General features: G+C 38.6%; 1 protein-coding gene across 2 annotated transcripts in view; it reads left to right on the top strand.

The window, feature by feature from the left end:
* Positions 1-26044, top strand: part of CERS6 (ceramide synthase 6) — a 304965-nt gene that overhangs the window by 204666 nt on the left and 74255 nt on the right. For both annotated transcript variants that reach the window (XM_021702773.1, XM_044913668.1), the window contains exon 5: positions 23770-23820. In XM_021702773.1, coding sequence (XP_021558448.1) covers positions 23770-23820 — 51 coding nt within the window. The remainder of the gene's footprint in view (positions 1-23769; positions 23821-26044) is intronic.

Below are 26044 nucleotides of genomic sequence, written 5' to 3' on the forward strand. Positions count from 1 at the left end.
TAGGATGGGTATTATAAACCATCGAAATCTCTTCTTGACTTTATATGTCCCTTGATATTCCTCTCTATTTATTATTTTAGTTAGGATTAGGTTTAGAGCATATAGCAAAATAAATAAATAAATAAATAACAGTGGCTTAAATAAGAAAAAGGATTTTTTTTCCTTGTGTAAAACAAGCCTGGACGGAGATAGAGTCAGTATGATGGCTCCATGCAGGGATATTGTGTCTTTCTGCTCCTACTACTCTAGTACACAGCTTATGTTTTGAAGATTATTTCTGGCACAAAATGGCTGCTAGAACTCCCACCTGTCACCTCAATGCAACAATACCCCCCAAAGAAGGAAAAGCGAACAGTTAAAAAGTTGCTTGCCAGCGGAGTCACCTCTCATTAAGTAGCCTTTATAGACATCCCAGACATAATTTTCACTCCAGAACTGAGACACAAAGCTCCACGTAGCTGCAAGAAGGTTGAGAAATATCTTCCTTGTATTTTCAGGAGACCATATACTCATCTTAAAATTGGGGCTCTAGGGAAGGAAGGCTGTTGGTATAGGCAACAGGTGGAGGAGGACACTGGCTCTGCTCAGGATGGATAAAACTCTATACTGGGCAGGATAAGCCTGTTATTACTGGTACTATTGGGTGTCTCTTTCAAGACTCAGGTATTAATGCTGTGTGGCTGCCATTCCAGAAATTATTAAAATAAACAATAAGATCACTTTATGGTTTCACTTTCTACTCCCCTACTTGTCAAGTCACGTGAAGTGTCATATACTTAGAACCCGAGCACCATTCTTCACAGAAAGATAGGAACATACAGAGCAGCTAAATTAGGCAGTGACCGAGTGCTTTTCCGTAGAACGCCTCACTTGTCATATGAGGTATCGTAGGTATTGTAGGTTCCAGCAGCTTGCCTCAGTGCAGAGGCTTTCAGTCTGGCAGCAGATCAGTCACCTGGGGAGCTTGGGAACCATACACATTAACTGGGCAGTAACCCCTCGAAGGTTCTATTTTAATAAGTCTGTAGTTGCTCCCAGCAATCTGCAAGCTGAAAAAGAAAAGTGATTGTGATCATGGCCCTCATGAATCGACAGCACTTGATTAATAAAGATTATTCTCCTTACATATTTCCCAGGAATATCATTCACTTATAAAGATATGTGCTCCTGGGTAATTCTGAGACATAAACTCGGAACATGTCCTAAGTGTCCTAAGAGGTTTGGATCAACCCACTGATTGTACGAGAAGAAGGTATAATAAAGAACAGCAGATTTTTTAAAAGACTACAAGGATTACATATACTGGTTGAGCATACTGAAGGATTAAGTATTCATCATGTGGTGTCTTTGATGTAAAAGCACAGCTTCAGAATCCTGATTATATGTATAAAGTCTATCGTGAATTCATTTCTCTATTACCCATTTTGTTGTCTTTTGTAATCACAATATGTTGCGATTGGGGTAACCTAAGGAATAAAAATCAATGACTTCCATTCCTAAAATGTTTTTACCTTTTAAAATTCTTGCCTCTATATTGCTTCAGTTATATAAAACCTGGTACAATGATCATTATGGCCATTTTAGTGAGCAGAGAATTGAAACAGAAAATCACACTGTTTTTCTCAGCTGACAGCATGTCAGTTTGAATGAGGAAACAGGTCCATGCAAAAACAAAAACAAAAAACCCAGCAAATTTTTCTGCAGTAGTTTTATTCCCTTTCATTCTCCAACTTGCCAGAGTACGCCAGCCTTGTGAAGGCCTGCATTCCAGTGTTGGCCAGCTCCTTGCCCCCCATCACCCCTCATTCCCCCTCATCTCACTGTTCTTTCCAGGAAAGTCATACAAGGAATTAGCAAGGATGCAACTTGATACTCATAATTAGCACACAAACAGAGATCTAGAAAGCAGCAGTGAAGTCACTGCCAGTTAAAAGCTAACTGTCCATCTCTTCTCTTTTTCATGCCTTCCCCCTGCCGCATCTGTGACTGGCTTACTTTATTTACACATATAAATAAAAGTAGGAACTAGAAGGTACTGTAGGCAAGACCAAACAGCAGAAGTTATAATGTCAGAATGATTTCCTTTGGGTTTTTATTTTGAGTGACACCCACCCTGGCCATTCTATCAATATCATCTCCCCATCATCCCCTCTGACATTTTATATCCCTTTTCCCGCTGGATTTTTCTCCCTGTAGCCTTCATCACATATAACATTGTGTGTATTTTCACTCATTTATCTTGTTTATTGGTAGTCTCCTCCACCAGAAGGTAAATTCTGTGAGAGCAGTGATTTTCTATTTGTTTTGTTCATTCCTAAATCCCTGGTGCCCAGAACATGGCCTGGCACAGAGCATTTGCTGGATAAATGAATTTTATTGCATGATTAATGATAAGAATATATTAGAAACTTAATTGTTCCAGCATTCAGTTTATTTTTATACCATTGTTAAAGTGGTGTCATTTCAACAAACAATCTTAAATTAAGGAAATCCACTGTACAGCTCACCTTCTAGTTCCATCTTGTTATTTTTTTTTAATTTTCAAATTCCCATCTTCTGATTGGAGCTTGTTACAGATGCCAGTTTTCCCTATATTTAGACAGTTTTTGATAACTTCCTGTCTGAACTAACTAATTCTCCTCTCCTTGGGTGTCCTCTTAGTTTTTCCAGGGGCGGAATCAGTCAGTCCCATTATAAAACAGTTTACTGTTACAGTTTCTACCTGGGATTAAATATCACTGGAACAGTAACTGCATATAATACAATTCTGTTATAATACTATTAGGTAAAAGATGTATGTTGTTTCTATTTGAAACCAGTGGTATAGGGAAACAGGGCACAGTTCTTTCAGGTTGTTTTTCTAGAAGAAGAAGATAAATTGATGGATTCTCACTCCGTTTATATTATAAAACAAGTATTTACAGAACGGGTCACTGGCAATGTTTAAGCACTCCAAACTGAGATATTCCTATGGAGCTGAAAATATATTTATATAAAGTGGCAAAACTCCTTCAATTAGGGTATCTTAGAAACTCTAATTGAAGACCTAAAATACCATTGTCACTTAATTCAATGATGCATCTGTTAAAGGATAATTAAATCTTAGCTTGATGTGAGATAATACTTCCTGATGATACAGAAGAATGTGTCTTCTCAGCTCAGTTACTAAAGTTGTTTGTATTGGAACAAGTTAAATGTCATTGTCTGTGGCTGTTTCCCATTTAAAGATTACCTCATGCATGTTTTCTGAGTTGTGGCCTCTGGAACTGTAGACCGAAGTCCTGATGTTATTTGTATACCTTAGCCTGGAGGCCGATGGCTCCAGCTTGGTTCATCCTTATGGCCTTTGCCATTTTCCAGTACAATAAATAACCTTGTTTTTTCACTTGTTTGCACAGGCAAGTTCTGTGATTGATCGTATTTGAGCCTGAAGAATCAGGTATTTGGCAAGTAATAAGTACAACCTCATGAGAGCATTTACCAAACTACAAGAAAGTAAATTTTGATGGGTTAATATTGTAGACATTGGTGAACTCAGGAATTCATTAGGTCTTGAGGTAAACAAAACAAAGAAGCATTTCAAAATACAACAGAAGATAAAAAACAACCTGGTTCTATTTGCATAGAAAGGTTGGTCAGTGATATAGTTGGGCTACTTGGCGGTCTTGTTTTTGCTTCCAGGTAAATAGAGAATTTAAGATTAGATTTTCAGTATCCTGCCGATATCATTAATCACCCAGCCTTTCTATCTAATTGATTTTTAAGAGCTTTCTTTATTCATGGAGAATAAAGCTTCCCCCCCCCCCCGCTTTTTTATTACTGCAAATTTATACCTCTTAGTCTCCTTCATTGATTTTGTTATCCCCCCCACCCAACCCCTCTCTCCTCTGGCAACCACCAGTTTGTTCTTTGTGTTTATGAGTCTTTCTGTTTTGGGTTCGTTTGTTCATTTGTTTTGTTTTTTAGATTCCATATGTGAGTGAAATCCTATGGAATTTTCTTTCACTGTCTGACTTATTTCACTTAGCATAACACCGTCTAGGTCCATCCATGTTGTCACAAATGGCAAGATCTCATACTTTTTTATGTGACTGAGTAATGTTCCATTGTATGTATATGTACCACATCTTCTTTATCAATTTACTTATTGATGAATACTTAGGTTGCTTTCATATTTTGGCTATTGTAAATAATGCTATAGTAAACATAAAGGTATTTATATCTTTTCAGATTACTGTTTTTTGTTTTCTTTGGGTAAATACCCAGTAGTGGAATTATTGGATTATATGATATTTGTATTTTTAATTTTTTGAGGAACCTCCATACTGTTTTCCATAATGGTTGCACCAATTTACATTCCCACCAACAGAGCTCAAGTGTTCCTTTATTGCACATCCTCGCCAAGACTTGTTATTTCTTGTCTTTTTGATAGTAGCCATTCTGACTGGTATGAGGTGATATCTCATTGTGGTTTTGATTTGCATTTCCCTGACGATGAGTGATGCTGAGCATCTTTTCACGTGTCTCTTAGCCATCTGTGTGCCTTCTTTGGAAAAATGTCTAATCAGGTCTTCTCTGCCCATTTTTTAATTGGATTTTTTTTTTTTTTGGATTGAGTTGTATAAGTTCTTCATATATTTTGTATGTTAACCCCTTATTGGATATGTCATTTGTGAATATCTTCTCCCATTCAGTAGGCTGCCTTTTTTTGTTTTGTTGATACTTTTTGCTATGCAAAAGCTTTTTGTTGTGGTGTAGGCCCAATAGTTTCTGCCTTTGTTTCCCTTGCCTGAAGAGACCTATCCATAAATTTATTGCTAAGGTTGATGCCCACGAGATTACTGCCTATGTTTTCTTTTAGGGGTTTTATGGTTTCTGGTCTCACATTTAAGTCTTCAATCCATTTTGAATTTATTTTTTGTGTATGGTGTAAGAAAGTGGTCCAGTTTCATTCAGTTTTCCCAGCACCATTTATTGAAGAGACTTTCTTTTCCCATTGTACGTTTTTGCTTCCTTTGTTGTAGATTAATTGACCATATAAGCATGGGTTTATTTCTTGGCTCTCTATTCTGATCCAGTGACCTCTGTGTCTTTTTCTGGGCCAGTACCATACTGTTTTGATTACTACAGCTTTGTGATATATCTTAAAATCTGGAATTGTGATCCCTCCGGCTTTGTTCTTCTTTCAAGAGGAAAGCTTTGTCTCATATTCAGCAAACCACTGCTATATTGCTGGTTCAGGCCTTTGATACAATTCAGTTGCATTGATATATCCTACTTATATTTTGCAGCCTCCCTTTCCCCCACAAAAATGATTACCCAGTTTTGGAAGATCAGAAGCTGGGAGGACAAGAAGATAGGCTTGATTAAAATCAGAAACTGATGATCAAAACTTAACTGCATAAAGATCAATTCTTCTTCGTCATTAACTCAACAACTCAAAAGATAATTTCTCTATCCTACTTAGAAGATAAATAATGTATAAGGATGTATCACTCATTTAAAGGCTATGGTTTGATCAGTTGTCCTATTAGTATTGAATAATGGTAAACTGATTTGTGAGTTCCCTTCTGAATTTTAATATATGGAAGTAGCAGTAAGGAAAGGGGGGTAATTGTTTTCCTGAATTAAAATATCATCATCAAATTTTCATCATTGTTTAATTTAGAAAATTTAAATCTTCAATACCAAATATAATATAAAACTTCAGCCTCACAGATACAGGACACATTGAAAAGCAATTACTCACTTTATGACTTTCACTCAAACATAAAATTGGACAAAAATGAGCTTTTTATTATATCAATTACTAATAATGCTCTGATTGTGTTTAGTAAGAGTGACTTAATTTTGTCAGTGAATCAAAAACTGTGAATTGCAGTGGATAACTGGAGTCCTTTCAAAAAGAAGACAAAGGGGGTCTTCCTCTAATGTTGGGTTTCCATTTGTGGGGTGTTGGAGTCTGTAACATGATCAGAGCATGGCAAACCAGGATTTTGTCTTGGGAGAAATAGAAGGTGGCAGAGGGAATGGCAACATTTAGGGCTTGAAGGGCTCATAAGAATTACACAATCCAACTCCTAATTTCACAGATGAGCAACCAGAGGGATGAACTGACCTACCCACTGTCACCTAGTTGGTGAATGGCATATTAAGGCCTGGCAGTGGGGCTCTTAGGTCCTTTCTGAGTCTCTTTTCCTTATAGTGTGTTTTTTCAGGGGTTGGGAAATTAAGGAACTTTTATTTCCCTACTTCTAGATTGCCTTGCTTTTCATAAAAGTGGTGTTCTCTATTAATGTCATTGAACACTGCAGGTATTTGGCTGCCTTGCAAGCATCTGATTTTTCCATTTTTCTACAGCATTCTCAAATAATGATAGCATGATGCAATTTGTTCTTCTAACATATTCACTCATGTAAAATATGTGTCTTTCATGGCCATATATGGCCATATCTAGATAGAAGAGTACTGGCAGATTAGGAGTTTAGGAAGCATAGAACTGGTTATACTTAATATGTTTGGATTCATGATTCATGTCATGTGGCCTGTTACTTATAGGTTTTCAGATATAATACATAGGCATGGTGACAAGATAAACATTAAAAAGCATAAGAAAAATCAAGCCTAAAGTGCCCAATATTTTTAAGAGAGAGAGAGAGCAAGCTATGGCTTATCACCCTTTTTTTTTTTTTTAAAGATTTTATTTATTTGAGAGAGAGAGAATGAGAGACAGAGAGCATGAGAGGGAGGAGGGTCAGAGGGAGAAGCAGACTCCCCGCCGAGCAGGGAGCCCGATGCGGGACTCGATCCGGGACTCCAGGATCATGACCTGAGCTGAAGGCAGTCGCTTAACCAACTGAGCCACCCAGGCGCCCCCACCCTTTTCTTTCTTTCTTTCTTTTTTTTTTTTAAAGATTTTATTTATTTATTCATTAGAGACAGAGAGAGGCAGAGGGAGAAGCAGGCTCCCCAGAGCAGGGAGCCCGATGCGGGACTCGATCCCAGGACCCTGAGATCATGACCTGAGCCGAAGGCAGACGCTTAACCATCTGAGCCACCCAGGCGCCCGCCCCACCCTTTTCTTATATAATTCCTTTAAAGTGTTCTCAGAATGCTGATTCTTAAGTAGATAGACCCTAGCTCAAGGCAAATTCATTTAAAAAACAATTACTTGTGAAAGCCTTGAAGGTCTTGTAGGCTGTACTGTCTCAAAGGATAACCCTTATTCTCTTCCCACGGCTATGGATTATCTGATCAAATATTGTATATCACCACCTTGATAAAAAGAGTCTTCCTCCCCCCCCCCCCCACCTTATTTAACGCTATGGTTTTGGATTCTTGGAACTAATTTTGGTGTATGTTAAGGGCTGGGGAGGATAGAGGTGGGGATGTATTGAAATGAGTATCAGATACAGGTTGATGTGACATTGCACGTGCTGAACATTGCTTATTCAGTGAAATAGATTTAAAAGAACTCTTGAGTACCAGGGCTCTTTCCAATGTGGGTATCTGTTGCCATATATGTCTTCAGTTGGTCAGGAAGAAGACTAAGCTGCAGCAGGAATGTAGCACAGAGACCCAATAATACAGTGGCTTAAAGAACGAAGTTCATTTCTGCCTCATGTAACAACCCCAGTATGAGTGGCCTAGGCCAGCAAGGCACCTCTGCTCTATATGGTCTTCAGAGACTTGGTATTTTTCATTTCATTGATTTGCCATTTTTAGTGCGGTGATTCTCAAACGTTTTGGTTTCTGGTCGTTTTTACACTGTAACAAGTATACAGGATTTTATTTTATTTTTTTTTTAAAGATTTTATTTATGTGACAGGGAGAGAGGTAAGGAGAGCAGGAGCACAAGCAGGGGGAGTGGGAGAGGGAGGAGCAGGCTTCCCGCCGAGCAGGGAGCCCAATGCGGGGCTCGATCCTAGGACCCTGGGATCATGACCTGAGCCAAAGGCAGACGCTTAATGACTGAGCCACCCAGGCGCCCCACAAGTATATTAGATTTTAAAGAGTTCTTTTTTTTATTAGTCATATCTATCAATATTTATTAGGAATTAAAACATTTTAAATACATTTATTAATGTATTTAAAAATAAAAAGAATAAATCATTACATGGTAACACAAATATCATTTTAAGAAAAATAACTATATTTTCTAAAACAAAAACTAGAGATTTTTGCAGTCCTCTCTAATATATGGTTTAGTAGAGGAGAGCTGTATTCTCATCACTGCTGCTACATTCAGTCTGTTATGATGTGTTAAGATACCTAGGAATAAACCTCACCAAAGAGGTAAAAGATCTGTACTCTGAAACCTATAGAACACTTATGAAGGAAATTGAAGATGACACAAAAAAATTCACAACATCCCACGCTCATGGATTGGAAGAACAAATATTGTTAAAATGTTTATACTACCCAAAGCAATCTACACATTTAATGCAATCCCTATCAAAATACCACTAGCATTTTTTTTCAAGATTTTATTTATTTATTTGATAGAGAGAGATAGCAAGAGAGGGAACACAAGCAGGGGGAGTGGGAGAGAGAGAAGCAGGCCTCCCGCTGAGCAGGGAGCCCGATGCAGGGCTTGATCCCAGGACCCTGGGATCATGACCTGAGCCGGAGGCAGACGCTTAATGACTGAGCCACCCAGGCGCCCCACCACTAGCATTTTTCACAGAGCTAGAGCAAACAATCCTAAAACTTGTATGGAACCACAAAGGACCCTGAATAGACAAAGCAATAGTGAAAAAGAAAAGCAAAGCTGGAGGCACCACAATTCCAGACTTCAAGCTATATTACAAAACCAGCGTGATCAAGACAGTATGGCACTGTCACAGAAATAGACACACAGATTAATGGAACAAAATAGAAAACCCAGAAATGGACCCACAACTAAATGGTCAGCTAATCTTTGACAAAGCAAGAAAGAATATCCAATGGAAAAAAGACAGTCTCTTCAACAAATGGTGTTGGGAAAACCAGACAGCAATATGCAAAAGAATAAAACTGGACCACTTTCTTACACCATACACAAAAATAAATTCAAAATGGATGAAAGACCTAAATGTGAGACAGGAATCCATCAAAATCCGAGAAGAGAGTACAGGCAACAACCTTTGTGCCCTTGGCTGCAGCAGCTTCTTACTGGGTATGTCTCCAGAGGCAAGGGAGACAAAAGCAAAAATGAACTATTGGGATGTCATCAAGATAAAAACCATCTGCACAGTGAAGAAAACAATCAACAAAAGGCAATCTTTGGAATGGGAGAAGATACTTGCAAATGACATATCTGATAAAGGTTAGTATTCAGAATCTATAAAGATCTTATCAAACTCAACACCCAAAAAACAAATAATCCAGTTAAGAAATGGGCATAAATGTGAGTAGACATTTTTCCAAAGAAGACATCCAGATGCTAACAGACACATGAAAAGATGTTTAACATTACTCATCATCAGGGAAATACAAATCAAAACTACAATGAGATACCACCTCACACCAGTCAGAATGGCTAAAATTAACACAGGGAACAACAGGTGTTGGCAAGGATGCAGAGAAAGGGGAACCCTCTAAAACTGTTGGTGGAAATGCAAACTGGTGCAGCCACTCTACAGTATGGAGTTCCCTCAAAAAGGTAAAAATAGAACTACCCTATGATCCAGGAATTGCACTATTAAGTATTTACCCAAAGCATACAAAAATACTGATTTGAAGCAACAAATGCTCCCCAGTGTTTATAGCAGCATTATCAACAATAGCCAAATTATCCATCGACTGATGAATGTCCATCAACTTGATGAATGGATAAAGAAATGGTATGTGTATGTATGTATGTATATATATGGATATATACACATATATGTGTACATTATATACATATATATACATTATATATATATGGATATATGGATATATACACACACACGTACATTATGTACATATAATGGAGTATTACTCAGCCATAAAAAAGAATGAAGTTTTGCCATTTACAACAACATGGATGGAGCTAGAGAGTATAATGCTAAGTGAAATAAGTCAGTCAGAGAAAGACAAATACCATATGATTTTACTCATATGTGGAACTTAAGAAACAAAACAGATGAACATGGGAAAAAGAAGGAAACGGTAAAACAGACTCTTAAATATAGAGAACAAACTAAGGGTTTCTAGAGGGCAGGTGGGCGGGGAGATGGTTGTTAAATGGGTGATGGATATTAAGGAAGGTACTTGTGATGAGCATGGGGTGTTGTATATAAGTGATGAATCACTTAATTCTACTCCTGAAACTAATATTATATGTTAACTAACTGGAATTTAAATAAAAACTTGAAATTTAAAAAAATCTGTTATGTTGTGTTTTTTTTTCCTTTGGTTGAAGTATTAGAAGAAAATCTGGGCCTTACAAGGTTATGTAGTTGGAAAAGGCAGAAATATCCTAACAGCGTTTTTCAAAAAACTGTAGATCTTATTCTTTAATACTACACCAAAACTCAGCAAGAATGTCAGTGAACTTTTTGTACTTGATTATATTAGTGTCCATCGGTCTTTTCTTTTTTACCCACATTTGATTATTTAACTTGATGCACTGGTCATTTGGAAATTATTGGTTTACTGTGGGGTACAATGCAAATTAATTGCATTAATTTGATAGATCTTACAAATAAATAGATCTTACAAATGTTGACATGTCATTATATATTCCAAAAATATATTTTTTTAATGTTTTCACTGATCTCAGAAGCTTTTAACTAATGTGAAACTCTTAGGAATATAGTAGACTATACTAATACCAAAATATTAATATTTGCTTGAAAGCTTGAATTTTATCATTGGCAACAAATACTGTCATTTGATTTTCTTAAAGTAACAGACCCACTGTGTTCATTTTCAAGAAAGTGTCTACAAATACACAAGTCAGAATAAAAAAGTCTTTGTGAGAAAAATAAATGGCCAAATTTTCACTCATATTTCATTAAGTTCATTGTTTTGCTTTTTCATGTTTTCTCCACCTTCATATTATTGTTTCTCTCTGTCCTGAGTAAATGTTAAAGATAGGAATGAGAAGACTTTTGTCTATGTGGTAATTACACTTTTATTACCAGCTCTCCATTCCTGGTGGGGGCTAGTAGCCTCTAGGAGGGTATTCGGCGCATGGGTATGTGGCCTGTATGAATCCTTGTGAGCAACCCACAAAACTCTAACCTTCTATTAGCCACTAATTGGAACAACAGTATGCAGCCCAACTTTTTGGAGTAATTCATGTTTTCACAGGATAAAAAATGATGACTCTCTCCATGTGTCCAGATGTGTCCATTAGGGAATCTTAACAATAGAGTTCTCTTTCTCCCTCTCATCTGGTTCCAGCCCCTACTTTTGTTCTCTTTTCTATTTGGCAAAACTGTATCTTACTCATGAAAGCCAGCTTTTCGATTTGACAATATTATGCAGGGAGATTAATGACTCACACTCAGGTAGGATATGGTTGAAAGAAGCTTGAATTCTGGTCATCGGCCACAATGATCTGTTCTTTCTAGCATTTGTGAGGTTTATGATTAGCATCTCACACAACAATAAATGAAATGACAGATGGATCTAAGCATTTTGTGGATATCAAGAAGGGGCCCAATAATTACGAGTTTACTTTTTTTTTTTTATCACTTACCTCTTTCTGCTGATCCACATTGCTCATATTCGTAAGTGCTATCCTAGATCCTGCTGCCTTCTTTGTGCTTATAACTCTCCTTAGAAGGTGACAGCGGGTTAGGAAAATCAATACCAAAGAACATAAAACCACAGGGACACATCAGAGACACTTTTTTAAACATTGAGAATCAATGTATGGACTATATACTTTTCAAAGCATCTGAAGTTCAGTGGAGAGGAAGACCCACCAAAGTGTATACGAAATGATTTCTGGAGGCAGAAGACCAGCAAACTAGGGCCCGAAAGGTTGACCAAGAGGCAGGAGGGCAGAGGAGTAGAGCTGGCATGCCACACAAGATGCCTTCTGGTTTCAACTACTATGGTACCTCCTAGTGGAGCTGTCCTCTCCCACCTCACCCTGGGCTGGGTGTCTTTTTATGTACTGTTCCTCTGCATCCTGTGTTTACCCCTGCTATAGCCTGTTGTAATTGTTTTGTTTATCCAGGAGATGGTAAGTTTCCAGAGAATGGAGAACTTGTCTGTTGTATCTTCATGCCTAGCAGAATGCCTGGTTCATGGTAGCCACTCACTAAATACAAGAGTAAGTGAGGGAGGAGGGTGCAATAATATTAGCACAAATATACAAGGCCAGAGGCAAATTGGTTTAGAAATTGGTCAGGAAGAGGTTGATGGGGATCTTCAGCGTGGGAGTAGGTGGGTAAGTAGCAAAGTGATTGATCATCATTGTGAATGAATGCAAGGTTGATTCTATGTTATTTGCTCAAATCATTATTTTCCTCTTTCTACTTTCTCTCAATTGAGAATTTATAATTAAACTATTAATAATTTGTTTATACTTGAAATATCACCGTCAACACGTAAATACTCTGAAGGCAGCTATTTCACATACTAGGTTTTAGTTTAAAGTTAATTTGAATTACTGAATAATTTGAGGATGGTAATATATTACTGTGGTCCTAATGTTTATAAATATAGAGCAAAAGTGTATGTGTGTGTTTTTTTTTTTAAAGATTTTATTTATTTATTTGACAGAGAGAGACACAGCGGGAGAGGGAACACAAGTGAGGGAGAGGGAGAAGCAGGCTTCCCGCTGAGCAGGGAGCCCGATGTGGGGCTCGATCCTAGGACCCCGGGATCATGACCCGAGCCGAAGGCAGACGCTTAACGACTGAGCCACCCAGGCGACCCTGTGTGTGTGTTTTTTAGTGAAACCTGTTAAAAGTACATGGACTTAGCTACTTTTCATTATTCAAATAAGAACTATTCATTGCAGAAAAAAATATAGCTACAATTACTTGTATAATTTAGTACTGATATACAAACATTAAAAACAAAAGTAAGTCATCTGAGATAATCCTGACTCAAAAAGAAAGAAAAAAGGAAAGAAAGAAAGAAAGAGAAGAGAAGAGAAAGAAGAGAAGAGAAGAGAAGAGAAGAGAAGAGAAGAGAAGAGAAGAGAAGAGAAGAGAAGAGAAAAATCAGGGACGCCTGGGTGACTCAGTTAAATGTCTGCCTTTGGCTCAGGTCATGATCCCAGGGTCCTGGGATGGAATCTAGCATTGGGCTCCTTGCTTACTGGGGAGCCTGCTTCTCCCTCTGCCTGCCACTCCCCCTACTTGTGTGCTTTCTCTCTCTGACAAATAAATAAATAAAATCTTGTTTATTTATTTATTTATTCATTCATTCATTCATTCATTCATTCATTTATTTTTATTAACATATAATGTATTATTTGTTTCAGGGGTACAGGTTTGTGATTCATCTGTCTTACACAATTCACAGCGCTCACCATAGCACATACCCTCCCCAATGTCTATCACCCAGCCACCCCATCCCTCCCACCCCCCTCTACTCCAGCAACCCTCAGTTTGTTTCCTGAGATTAAGAGTCTCTTATGGTTTGTTTCCCTCTCTGGTTTCATCTTGTTTCATTTTTTCCTCTCTTCCCCTATGATCCTCTGCCTTGTTTCTCAAATTCCACATATCAGTGAGATCATATATGATAATTGTTTTTCTCAGATTGACTTATTTCACTTAGCATAATACCCTGTGGTTCCATCCATATCATTGCAAATGGCAAGATTTCATTTTTTAAAAAAATATTTTATTTATTTATTTGACAGAGAGAGAGACAGCAAGAGAGAGAACACAAGCAGGGGGAGCGGGAGAGGGAGAAGCAGGCTTCCTACAGAGCAGGGAGCCCGATGTGGGGCTTGATCCCAGGACCCCGGGATACTGACCTGAGCCGAAGGCAGATGCTTAACGACTAAGCCACCCAGGTGCCCCAAGATTTCTTTTTTTTTTTTTTTTGATGGCTGCATAATATTCCATTGTGTGTATGTGTGTGTGTGTTTGTGTGTGTGTGTATGCCTCTTCTTTATCTATTCATCTGTCGATGGACATCTAGGCTCTTTCCATAGTTTGGCTATTGTGGACATTGCTGCTATAAACACTGGGGTGCACATGCCTCTTCGGATCACTACATTTGTATCTTTGGGGTTAATACCCAGTAGTGCAATTGCTGGGTCATAGGGTAGCTCTATTTTCAACTTTTTGAGGAACCTACATATTGTTTTCCAGAGTGGCTGCACCAGCTTGCATTCCTACCAACAGTGTAGGAGGGTTCCCCTTTCTCCACATCCTTGCCAGCATCTGTCATTTCCTGACATGTTAATTTTAGCCATTCTGGTGTGAGGTGGTATCTCACTGTGGGTTTGATTTGTATTTCCCTGATGCCAGGAGATGTTGAGCACTTTCTCATTTGTCTGTTGGCCATTTGGATGTCTTCTTTGCAGAAATGTCTGTTCTTGTCTTCTGCCCATTTCTTGATTGGATTATTTGTTCTTTGGGTGTTGAGTTTGATAAGTTCTTTATAGATTTTGGATACTAGCCCTTTATCTGTTAAGACATTTGCAGATATATTCTCCCATACTGTCAGTTATCTTTTGTTTTTGTTGACTGTTTCCTTTGCTGTGCAAAAGCTTTTTATCTTGATGAAATCCCGATAGTTCATTTTTGCCCTTGCTTCCCTTGCCTTTGGCGATGTTTCTAGGAAGAAGTTGCTTCTGCTGAGGTCGAAGAGGTTGCTGCCTTTGTTCTCCTTTAGGATTTTGATGGACTCCTGTCTCACATTTAGGTCTTTCAATCACATTTAGGTCTTTCAACCATTTGGAGTCTATGTTTGTGTGTGGTGTAAGGAAATGGTCCAGTTTCATTCTTCTGCATGTGGCTGTCCAATTTTCCCAACACCATTTGTTGAAGAGACTGTCTTTTTTCCATTGGATATTCTTTCCTGCTTTGTCAAAGATGAGTTGACCATAGAGTTGAGGGTCCATTTCTGGGCTCTCTATTCTGTTCCATTGATCTATGTGTCTGTTTTTGTGCCAGTACCATGCTGTCTTGATGATGACAGCTTTGTAATAGAGCTTGAAATCCGGAATTGTGATGCCACCAACTTTGCTTTTCTTTTTCAACATTCCTCTGGCTATTTGGGGTCTTTTCTGGTTCCATACAAATTTTAGGATTATTTGTTCCAGCTCTGTGAAAGAAGTTGATGGTATTTTGATGGGGATTGCTTTAAATGTGTAGATTGCTCTAGGTGGCATAGACATTATCACAATACTCTTCCAATCTATGAGCATGAAATGTTTTTCCATTTCTTTATGTCTTCCTCAATTTCTTTCATGAGTGTTCTGTAGTTTTCTGAGTACAGATTCTTTGCCTCTTTGATTAGATTTATTCCTAGGTATCTTATGGTTTGGGGTGCAATTGTAAATGGGATCGACTCCTTAATTTCTCTTTCTTCTGTCTCATTGTTGGTGTATAGAAATGCAACTGATTTCTGTGCATTGATTTTATATCCTGCCACTTTACTGAATTCCTGTATGAGTTCTAGCAGTTTTGGGGTGGAGTCTTTTGGGGTTCCCACATAAAGTATCATATCATCTGCAAAGAGTGAGAGTTTGCCGACTCGGATGCCTTTGATTTCTTTTTGTTGTCTGATTGCTGAGGCTAGGACTTCAAGTACTATGTTGAATAGCAGTGGTGATAGTGGACATCCCTGCTGTGTTTCTGACCTTAGGGGAAAAGCTCTCAGTTTTTCCCCATCGAGAATGATATTCGCTGTGGGTTTTTCATACATGGCTTTTATGATATTGAGGTATGTACCCTCTATCCCTATACTGTGAAGAGTTTTAATCAAGAAAGGATATTGTACTTAGTCAAATGTTTTTTCTGCATCTATTGAGAGGATCATATGGTTCTTGTTCTTTCTTTCATTAATGTATTGTATCACATTGATTGATTTGCCGATGTTGAACCAGCCTTGGAGCCCAGAGATAAATCCCACTTGGTCATGGTGAATAATCCTATTAATGTACTGTTGGATCCTATTGGCTAGTATTTTGGTGAGAATTTTTGCATCCATGTTCATCAGGGATATTGGTCTTTAGTTCTCCTTTTTGATGGGGTCTTTGTCTGGTTTTGAGATCAAGGTAATGCTGGCCTCATAAAATGAGTTTGGAAGTTTTCTTTCCATTTCTGTTTTTTGGAACAGTTTCAGAAGAATAGGTATTAATTCTTCTTTAAATGTTTGGTAGAATTCCCCTGGGAAGCCATCTGGCCCTGGGCTCTTGTTTGTTGGGAGAAAGTAAATAAAATCTTAAAAAAAAAAAAAAGAAAAATCATTACTCAGAGATAATCAATAAGTAATTTTGGTAAATATCCTGCTAGACATATTGCATACATATGTGTGTGTGTGTGTGTGTCTGTGTCTATATATGTATCTACTTTAAACATAAGGTACACTGTATATTCTGCTTATAATCTAATTTTTTTTGAAGATTTTATTTCTTTGACAGAGACATAGCGAGAGAGGGAACACAAGCAGGGGGAATGGGAGAGGGAGAAGCAGGCTTCCTGCCAAGCAGGGAGCCCAATGTGGGGCTCGATCCCAGGACCCTGGGACTATGACCTGAGCCGAAGGCAGACACTTAATGACTGAGCCACCCAGGCGCCCCTGCTATAATCTAATTTTAACTTCAAATGTGAATATTGCCTGTTACATTCCCTTAGCCCACCTGATGTTAGCACAGCTGTGGTATGCAGTCCCATGCCCTCTTTGACAGTGTTCCACATCAGATGCAAGCTGTGCTTTATGGCTCTGCTTTCTCCAAAGCTGCAAAGGTCTTTTAGACACAGGCAGGGACAACCTAGAAATATGGGGAGTTAATAAGGAAGGCTCAAGCGATGGGGGATGAGAGTTGGTGGATAAATGCCCCAGCCCCCAGCCCTGTGTTGGGACAATTATGAGATCCATGCTACATAGATTCTGCTGAGGTCCCCATCATTTAACACAGTTGCCTGCAGCAGTAAGTAACCAGCTTGTTCCTGAAAACCACATTGGATGTTCTCCTTCATCTATCTCACCTTCTCTGTTTTCCCAGTTCTGTTTTCTGGGATCACCTCTCAACAGCCTCCACCCACATCCTTGTCTCCATCTGTTCCCACAAAATCCCAACTAAGAACATACCAACCTCATATTATTGAACAATCAGATTTACTTCAATTTCTCATTTCTAGGAAAAGAACTGTACTGGAAATCCATGTGCAAATGCCTTACATATAGCTCTAATTAATTTTTTCAATAAAATTTGGGTCAACGAATATGCTGATTTTAAAGACCAAATGACTTTTTTTAGGAAAGTTATTCCACTTTGTAGAATGTTGATTTCCTTATATACTGCTGACTCCTTTAAATATTTTTCTGACTCAGGTAAAAAAATTCTGTCTAGTTCTAACCTGTAATTTTTATATATGTTTTTGGTCACATATAGTTTTGTTTAGTATGTTTATATCTTCTCCCTGTTTTTCCCATTAAGTATTTAAATATTTTAATCAATTTTTATTTATATAATTTAATACATATAATATAATATAATCTTTATATATTAAGATACTAATCCATTGCTGTATGTTATAAATTGTTTCTCTCCATTATCTTTTAACTAATTTTGGTCTTCTTAGTAGCCACTCTCATTGGTCGCATTCCCAAATTCTACACTGGCCTGCACATCTCTCTCCCGCTATGTTGACATTTTCACCATTTTCCCTTCCATCTAGGTGTTTCCATCTCATTTTCTTTCATCTTCTCTTTCCTTCATCTGGTTTCCTTATTCTTGATTTCTTTTCCTAACATGAAATTTATCAGTCCATTCCTCTTTGTAGTGATTCTCACTGGGTGTAGGGAAGAGTCCACATCCAAATCCATGGGATAGATGGCTTTTTTAAGGTTTATGTTCCCTGCTCTTGAGAATTACAGCCACAGTTACCGCCGTGGGGTATGTGTGGAATCCCTCAGCTGAGCAGAGGCAGAAAAAGTGGAGAACCACTGGCTGGAAGGTTGTAGAAGGCATGGAAATGCTACTCACATTGCTCTTCTCTTTGTTTCTGTGATTAAACCCTCATAGAGACCCGGTGACCTCAGGGCCTATCTCCAAGGAAATCCTTCTATTTATGTATGCTTGGCAGATCTGCAAATTACCTTCTAAATTGATTGCTGAATGTGCTGAAGACACAAGTTTGACCAGGTCTTAAAGACCAGCATCTTTTTTAAAGCCTGATCAATATAAAAGGCAGCTTTCTTTATATAATGACATAGGGGTCAAGTCTAAATTACATTTACACATCACAAGAGCTTTCAGAGTTAATGCAGATGCGGGGTGGGGGGTGCTCCAGGGAGGGATCACCTTTGCAAATTTATAGTCACATATCTACTGACCCAGGAAAGGAGGAAAGGGGGGTATGGTCTTGCATTCTGGGGAGCACCCCAGACTGCTCACCACTGACCAGCAACACCCTCAGGCAGAGACTTCTGGCTTCATTCTTTTCATTCCCAGACAATTTATTTATCAGTATTTTTACCCATAAAGCATGAAATATTTCTTTGCATTCTGAGTTATTTTACAATGTGTATTAAAACGGTAGCTTATTTTGAATAGATTTGATTTTATATTAATTCATTTAAATCATACAGTTGAAGGTTTCTAAAAAGAATTTGCAATGTTTATATAATAACATTATTATTATAGATATTAACATCAAAAATTGCACATAAAAGGAAAAATAAGCAAAGATGTTAAGAGACAATCAACAGGTGCTGTGACTAAACCGTAGAATTCAATCTCAGCTTCCCAAAACCAAGGTAAAAGGATAATAACACGATAATGTAATAATTCTCATTTGGTAAGAGGAAACATTCACAGAATGGAAGTATTTTTTCCCCTTGAGTTAAATTTTAAAGGAAAAATATGGAACATACACATTCAACTTAGGGTAAACTAGTGGTAACCTAACTAATATGAATTCGTTACAGACATGGAAGCACTTTTGTCATGTTAATTTCCCCCAGTAAATCCTCAGTATAACCCAAAGCTATAAGGTTTAAGTGTCATTCAGTGAAGGTGTTTTCAGAGTGGTTTCAGTGAAATTAGTTTCAGTGTAGTTCAGGACTCTAGGTTTCTGGCATTTTAAAACACAATCCGAGGCTCTGTATATTTGGTACTTAACCTATGTGGAGGCCAGTATGTCTCTTAGAATGTATTACTTGACTGTCAATTGTCTCAGCTGGGCTTTTTGAAAGCCATTTAGGAGTTTGGATAGAATCAGTGAAAAGGTGAAATTTTGTCTCTAAGATACTGTCTTCGGGTAAAAAACCCACACACCTTTCACATTTTTGATAAGTCAACAACATTTCTTTAATACTTTGTGTGATTCGTGTTCTTTTGTTTAATCAAAATAGTTATGAATTCAAACAAAGTGCTATTCATTCAGCTACAGGTACCTCCTGATTCTTGGAAAAGAAAGTGTATCTGTGTGTATGTATATTTATATTTACATTTAATCATTTAACACTTGCCTAGTTAACCAGGTATTCTTTTATCTGGTCTTTTGCTTCAAACTCTACTGTTACTTTAGGCTTATAGTGACATGAGAAGCCTGAGTGATCTGAGGTAGCCTACTTGCCTTGATTTTTTTTTTTTTTAAGATGTCAGTTATTTTTAGAGCAGTTTTTTGTTCACAATAAGATTGAGAAAGAGATACAGAGATTTCCTGCTGCCCACACATGCATAGCCTGTCCCATGACCAAATCTCTCACCAGAGCAGTCCATGCACTACAGTTGATCAACCTACAGAGACACATAATCACACAAAGTCTATAGTTTACATTAGGGTCCAAAAGACTTGGACAAAGCCTCCTTGATTTTTTTTTTTTTTAAGATTTTATTTATTTATTTGAGACAGAGAGAATGAGAGACAGAGAGCATGAGAGGGAGGAGGGTCAGAGGGAGAAGCAGACTCCCTGCCGAGCAGAGAGCCCGATGCGGGACTCGATCCCGGGACTCCAGGATCATGACCTGAGCCGAAGGCAGTCGCTTAACCAACTGAGCCACCCAGGTGCCCGCCTCCTTGATTTTTGATGATTGATCCATCCTCATGATAGGTGGCATGGAAACTGAAAGGTTAAAACTGAAAAGATATCCCAGAAATATGGAAAAGGGAAAAATTGATAAAAGAAATTGATTTTAAGAAAATATAGCTTCATGGTATCAATTCAAATAAAAGAAGTTATACCTAATATATTAAATTATGAGCAGCTACTTCAGATGCATACCCCAGTGTTGAACTATCAAAAATTAGGAAAATCACCTTCTCATGGACTTAAGTTTTCTAATCATTTGTGTTTGTTCTACCTGTCTCATGGGGTTGGGGAGGCACATGCCATGAGATCCTAGAAAAATGTGGTATGCATATAGAAGGTGATATTCCTATCTCGTGTTGTCAAAGTGAGAGGTGTATGTGAACATGTGTCGCCATGTGAGGGAACTTCTCATTAAATTGTTTGGCAAATAAGCTTGCAGGCTGAGCTCAGGCCCTGGTAGCTCCATCAAATTCCTGAGATCCAGGCCTTTTGTTCCTGTCTCAAGTGGGCGGGGTCCACTGAGAGACAAAGACTCATCCAGTATTTCTGCAGGTCAGTCAGTTTCAGCATGTAATAGAAACAAGTCTAGGAGGTGTGCATCTGATGCACATGGGGAACAGCCTGTGTGTGAGGAAAAAGCCAGAGAAGCCAAGAAACTCACAGAGGAAGGAAAGCTCTAAATAATGGATTTTTCTAGGTCACTGGGAGTCAGACCTTTGTTCTCCTTCCTGTGACTGGAAGGAGTGGCCACACTGGGAGAGATTCCCACTGCATTTTTAGAGGCAAGTACACACATGCCCTGTAGGCTTGGGACTGATTGATTCAGAAAAATGCTACGAGGTTTGTCATAGGCCTTGCATTTAATTCTGTATTCCTTTTCATTAGCATTCAGTAAACGAATGCTAAACTGTCAGGTTGGGTAGGTGCTGGGGGCATAAACATATGCATAGGATATACCTTTCCCCCAAACCTGCCCCACCGGGACTTTCAACTAATTGTTGAAGTAATAACCAGCTTTATCGGAAAAAGGGTAAAGACTATCATTTATACTATACTTTAAAATAGACTTTGGTATGTCATGCCCACATTTAACATGTATGTATGTGTGTTTAATTTATTGTTTCAAAATAAATCTATGTATATTTGTATCTGTATTAAATAGAAAAAAAAGACCCAAAGTGGGCTGTACATGAAATGTTAATAGCAATGAAAATACACATTATTTTTCATTATTTTTGTGTCTTCCGCAAAGGACATGTGTTTATATGACTGTGTGACAACAACACATTAAACTTTTGAAACCTCCCAAGTATTTGTATATGTGCTCTCTCATATGAGCCTCACAAGCACTCCGTGAGGTAGGTCAGTAATAAACAGCAAGGTGATAGGTGAGAGAAACGGAGGAGACAGATAGGCATACAACTCAGGCACCCAGGATGTTACGTGCAATGAGGTTACATGATGTGTACGGCCAGTGGCAAAGCCAGGAAAAAGGAAGGCAAATCAGTAGTGCTTTAATGAAAGGAGAATGGTTTAGGGCAGAGGGTGGCTTTTTATTTCAGTCTGGCTCCCTAAGCCAAGGCCAGGTTCAGTTTTTATTAACTCAGAGGCAGGGGGCACAGTGGTCACATTTGTGTGTGAGACCGGAGAGTGTGAGTTTGATTTCCAGCTCTGGGACTGCCTAGCTGTTTAACCTGGAGAGTCATTTGGACTCAGGGCCTTATTTTACTTATGTATAAAATGAAGCAAATACTACTGACTATTGTAAGGATAAAATGAGTTCATATGCGAGAGCCTTTAAAAGTGTGTAGGGTGGTCTTGAGCTAAACAACTTTTTAATTGGTTAAGTAAATAACAGATCATGGAGAAAAACCCTAAAAAAAATAAGAGTGTGGGCGTAGGGATGTCTGAGCAAATACTAACATCATCATCTTCATCCTCATCGGTACAGGGCTGATGAAGAGGATAATGGGGTGACAGGGTACCTATGGCTCTTAGGGAGGCAAGTACCTTATCCTACTGCAGACAGCAGCAACTTTTAATCTCATAGGGTCTGGGACAAGGTAAGGAAGGAGGTTGGGTCCTTATAAATATATCTAACATGAATCTTTCAATGATAATATTATCATTTTGAGATGCATAAACATGGGCCAGGTTAAGGATAGATGGTGTTTCTCACTAAGAAATGTACAGATGCATACCAAATGTATGTAGATGTATGTATACTGCAAAATGCTGGTAACTGTAGGTCAGAGATATAAAAGAATTATAAAGTAAATATAATAATATGAGAGAGTTTGTGCTGGTATCATTGGATTGTTCAGCAGCCTGTTTAAATGTATACCAGTCTCTCCCTGCTTTCTATAAGTGTTTGGAATCTGTGTGTACCCTTAACTGTTCTATTTGATTTTATAGTGTTGTAAGGCAAGTGATTGCTGTCAAATTAAGAGTGATTGTTTTATCTTTAAAAGACCTTGACCATGAGTTGGGGAGTGGAGTGTGCTGTGAGGGTTAATTCCCTCAGGCCTGGAATTAGTCTGGGCTGTTCTACTGAAATCAGTATACCTGCCTGATTACTTAACCACTGGTCATCAAAGCATGAAAGGATTGATTGATAATGTTGCTTTGCAACGTTGGGTTGGAGGAGTTTCAGAGTAGTTTGCACCAACTGTCAGCATTGTTTATTGATAATAGTGAGATTGATGATTTGCATCCCGTCTAAGTGAGACCCCTAAAAGGCTCTGCTGCAGAGGCTGGTTACATAGTAGGAAGGTGTCCATGTAACCAGTAAAATACAAAAAACACCAGTGGAGACTCTCTCACAGAAGTAGCCTGAAATACTACTGATGTGGGAAACAAAGGCAGAAGAAAAAGTATTAAATTTCCTTACTACCTACAGCCCACTGACAAGTCCTTGAAACAGGCAGAGTGGCAATTCCTCTAGGGACTCAACCGCCCTGATGCTGACACTTTGCTAAGGGCAAAAGGCAATCCTAGCCCAGTTCCCCCCTTCCCCAGGATCCTGTAATCCTACTTCTACATATAAAAATTCTTTTGGAAACTTCCTTGTGTTGGCAGTCATGCCTCAAGCATATGGCCCACCAGTATACATCTGAAGGGTCTCATGACTAAGGTTTTTATTCGACAGTAATAAATGACCTTTTCCCAACAACAGCTAGACCCCTCAAGGTCCTGGAAACCTTGCTTCCAAAATTCCTTAGAGACTTACGCTATCCCTAACCCCCTCCCAACTTGAAGGTATATCATGGGCCGCTCCTCATGACCCCAGTGCAGCTCCTCCTGCACACGGGTCCTGTCCCTGTGCTTTAATAAAACCACCCCTTTGCACCAAAGACGTCTCAAGAATTCTTTCTTGGCGGTCGGCTTTGGCCCCTAACGTCTTCCTATGTCACTACCAGTTGAGTTTAGAAGATTACCCAGAGAGCATGTATAATGGAATATTAATTGCTTTAATATCCTAATTCTAGTTAAAGTCCTTCAGTTCTCATACAGGTAGATTATTGAAATCCCAAACATTGGGGACAAGCATCTGTCAAAAGCATCTCTTATCCTGCTTCATCTCCAAGACATGTAAAATGTGCTTGTCATTTTTTTCAGACCCCCTGGTTGTGGAATACAAGGCACTGCTGGTACAACTATCCCTATCAGGTAAGGAGATGTTACCATCTGGGTCTTTTACACGCGCAGCGTATCCTCCGTAGGTCAGGGTCATGGTTTCAGGCCCCTGCCCCCACCCCTGCTGCGTGATGCAGACTTAGCCTAGTTAAGGGAAGTAGCTTGTGTTGTCAGTGAAGTTCAGAATCAAAGCTCAATTGCTTTAGCAAATGGAATAAGCTGGAAGGTGCATTTGCTGAAGAGTAAGATACGGTCAGTTCGATAGTTGGGGGATTCCTGCTTCTAACAGCTGACGTACGTCTGATTACCGCAGAGAGCCTGAAGACCTGAACCAGCAAGGGTCTCTCTGGACAGCAAGCGGGCTAAGCTCAAATGTAGGGCTGTGGCAGACAGGCAGAGTTCAGGCCGCTTTGTGGCTTAAGAGCAACCTCTAAATATGTATATCAAGTACCATTTCCTTGAGCATGGGAAAAGGGGCTTGTATCATTACACTAGATTTAAAACCAACATCAAAAATGAGATGAAAATTATATCCCAGAGAGGGAACATTTCAGATCCCCACCCCCGACATACCTTTGCCTCTGTCCATGAATTCAATAATATTAGCATGTGTTATGTTCCTCAGATCAGTTACTATCTGAATACCGTAGCTGGGTCTTTTCTAGTAATTTCTTAACTGAAAATTTTATAGAATTTCTAGTTTAATTGGGATATATTACATAAGAAAATCAAATGCAGCAATGTATTTTGGTGGTAAAGAGACATACATTATGATAGGCACCTTGGATTTTTTACTTTGACTGCCATTCCTTGGGTTGCCTTTTTAGAGGCATTTGGTCTTTTTGGTATGCATAAAGTTACTGGGGAGCAAGCATGCTCTGTATCTTCTCTGTTACACTCAGTGTTGCAACAGGCTAGGGACTGGTTTTGGAAACTCCTTGGGCTGGTTCAGGGCTAGGGACACATTGAAATGGAGTTCCAGTTTGCATTTCCATCTCTTTCATGTAGTTTATTCAGATTAGAAAAGAATGTAAACAAGCAATATGACATGGTTAGAGAAAGCTGAGCTTTCCAGGGCATTCTGATGGAGACTGAAGCAACGTCGAAACCAATCACTTACTGTGCACAATTGCAATTCTCAGGCTCAACCGCTGTTTTACTATCTTAAATACTTGGGATATTGTCATTACACCTCTCTTTGTGTCCTGTAATGGTATACTGAGTAGAAAAATCCAAATATAGCTAGAATTCTATTTATAGAAGTACATCAAAGCCTTCTAGAAACTGTAACTTGCGTTGATGTGGTAGCTGCCCTAATGCACTGCATTTATGAGGTAAATTCTGTCATATGAACAACACTGAGACAGATGTCACAGGAAATGTAATACTCACTCTTCCTTATAACTATAACATAGTCTGAAATAACTTTCACATTTATGGCTGGAGCTAAGGAATTGCTTTTTTCTGAGATAATTAGTTGCTGGGGCAGTGGCCCAAAATTGTAGTTGCTGACTGTTTCACAGACAAAACTAGAGATTTAACATGAAATTTTGAGGGTCTGGTACATAGTTATGTTTAAAAATAAGAAACATTGGCTTGACTCTTGATTTCGGGGTTGTACGTTTGAGTCCCACATTGGTTAAAGAGATTACTTAAAAATAAAATAAAATAAAATAAAATAAAATAAAATAAAATAAAATAAATCTTTAAAAAATAATAAAATAGGGGTGCCTGGGTGGCTCAGTCGGTTAAGCGTCTGCCTTCGGCTCAGGTCATGATCCCAGGGTCCTGGGATCGAGCCCTGCATCGGGCTCCCTGCTCCACGGGGAGCCTGCTTCTCCCTCTGCCTTTCCCCCTGCTCGTGCTCTGTCTCTCTCTTGCTCTCGCTCTGCGCTCTCTCTCTCTCAAATAAATAAAATCTTTAAAAAATAATGACAAAATAAAAAACAAAAATAAGAAACATCATTAGAATAGAAGGAAAGATAGTGCGTGTGGGGATTCAGATCAAGATTGTCTTCTGCTGATAAGTCAGCATTGCTTATAAATGAATAATTTGACATTAGCCCCCAAAATCTAGGACCAATTCATGATCTCTTATAGGAATAGTGGTCATCTTTGATAAACTCCGTATTCTAATAAAAAAAAAATCAGCTCTTTCTTTTTGTGTGTGTGGGAAAAAAAATTAAACAGCATGTAATTATTATGCATGTAATTAAAGTGCATTGTGGGTAGCTATGTCTCCATAAATATATAGATT

The sequence above is a fragment of the Neomonachus schauinslandi genome, chromosome 3 (genome assembly GCF_002201575.2).
Source record: "Neomonachus schauinslandi chromosome 3, ASM220157v2, whole genome shotgun sequence".
In the NCBI taxonomy this organism is placed as follows: Eukaryota; Metazoa; Chordata; class Mammalia; order Carnivora; family Phocidae; genus Neomonachus; species Neomonachus schauinslandi.